Source organism: Chaetura pelagica, unplaced genomic scaffold, assembly GCF_000747805.2.
Source record: "Chaetura pelagica isolate M959 unplaced genomic scaffold, ChaPel_1.0 scaffold67, whole genome shotgun sequence".
Lineage (NCBI taxonomy): Eukaryota > Metazoa > Chordata > Aves > Apodiformes > Apodidae > Chaetura > Chaetura pelagica.
Window position 1 is genome coordinate 4873589 of NW_009954107.1, and position 636 is coordinate 4874224.

Consider the following 636-nt stretch of genomic DNA (forward strand, 5'->3'; position numbering starts at 1 on the left):
GCAAGCCTCCGTGCAAATTGCTCACGCAAGTCACTAAACCGCTGCTGTTGCTGTTTCACTGCATGAAGCATGTCATGTCCTAAAAAGAAACAGAACTCCAGAGAGTAAAAAAATACATAGCAATTATTGTATGTGGGAACCAAATGGACCAAAGGTCACAACTCTCTCAATCTACAGGAACAAAATCTGAAACTACTTGGAAAGACACATAAAATAAAGGCAGTAGCATAATAGATTTTGTATGTTAAGACTAGTCTAGCAAAAGCATTACCTGGACGAAGAGCTACATTCATGCACTGCAGAAGGGCATCTGCTGCATTAGTGCAGGCCTCAATGCCTCGAGAAGATGTCAGGTCTCCCTCCTGAAGGGCTTTTATATGACCTTTAGCCAAATCCATGTGATTCTACAAAATATCAGATAATATTGTCACAGAATCATATAATCGTTTAAGTTGGAAATGACCCTTAAGATCACTGAGTCTTACCACTAACCCAGCACTGCCAAGTCCAGCATTAAACCATGTCCCTGAGTGCTACATCTACATGTTTTTTTAAACACCTCCAGGGGAGGGTGACTTCCCTGGGCAGCCTGTTTCAATGCTTGTCTATAAGCCAGAAACAGGCTAGCCTGCCATG

At 42.3% G+C, this 636-nt stretch overlaps 1 protein-coding gene across 1 annotated transcript in view; it reads right to left on the reverse strand.

The window, feature by feature from the left end:
* The window catches only part of EXOC1 (exocyst complex component 1), a 27346-nt gene that overhangs the window by 20734 nt on the left and 5976 nt on the right, over nt 1-636 (reverse strand). Inside the window, exons 6-7 of the mRNA XM_010002522.1 lie at nt 272-404; nt 3-79 (exon numbers count right to left, since the gene is read on the reverse strand). Coding sequence (XP_010000824.1) covers nt 3-79; nt 272-404 — 210 coding nt within the window. The remainder of the gene's footprint in view (nt 1-2; nt 80-271; nt 405-636) is intronic.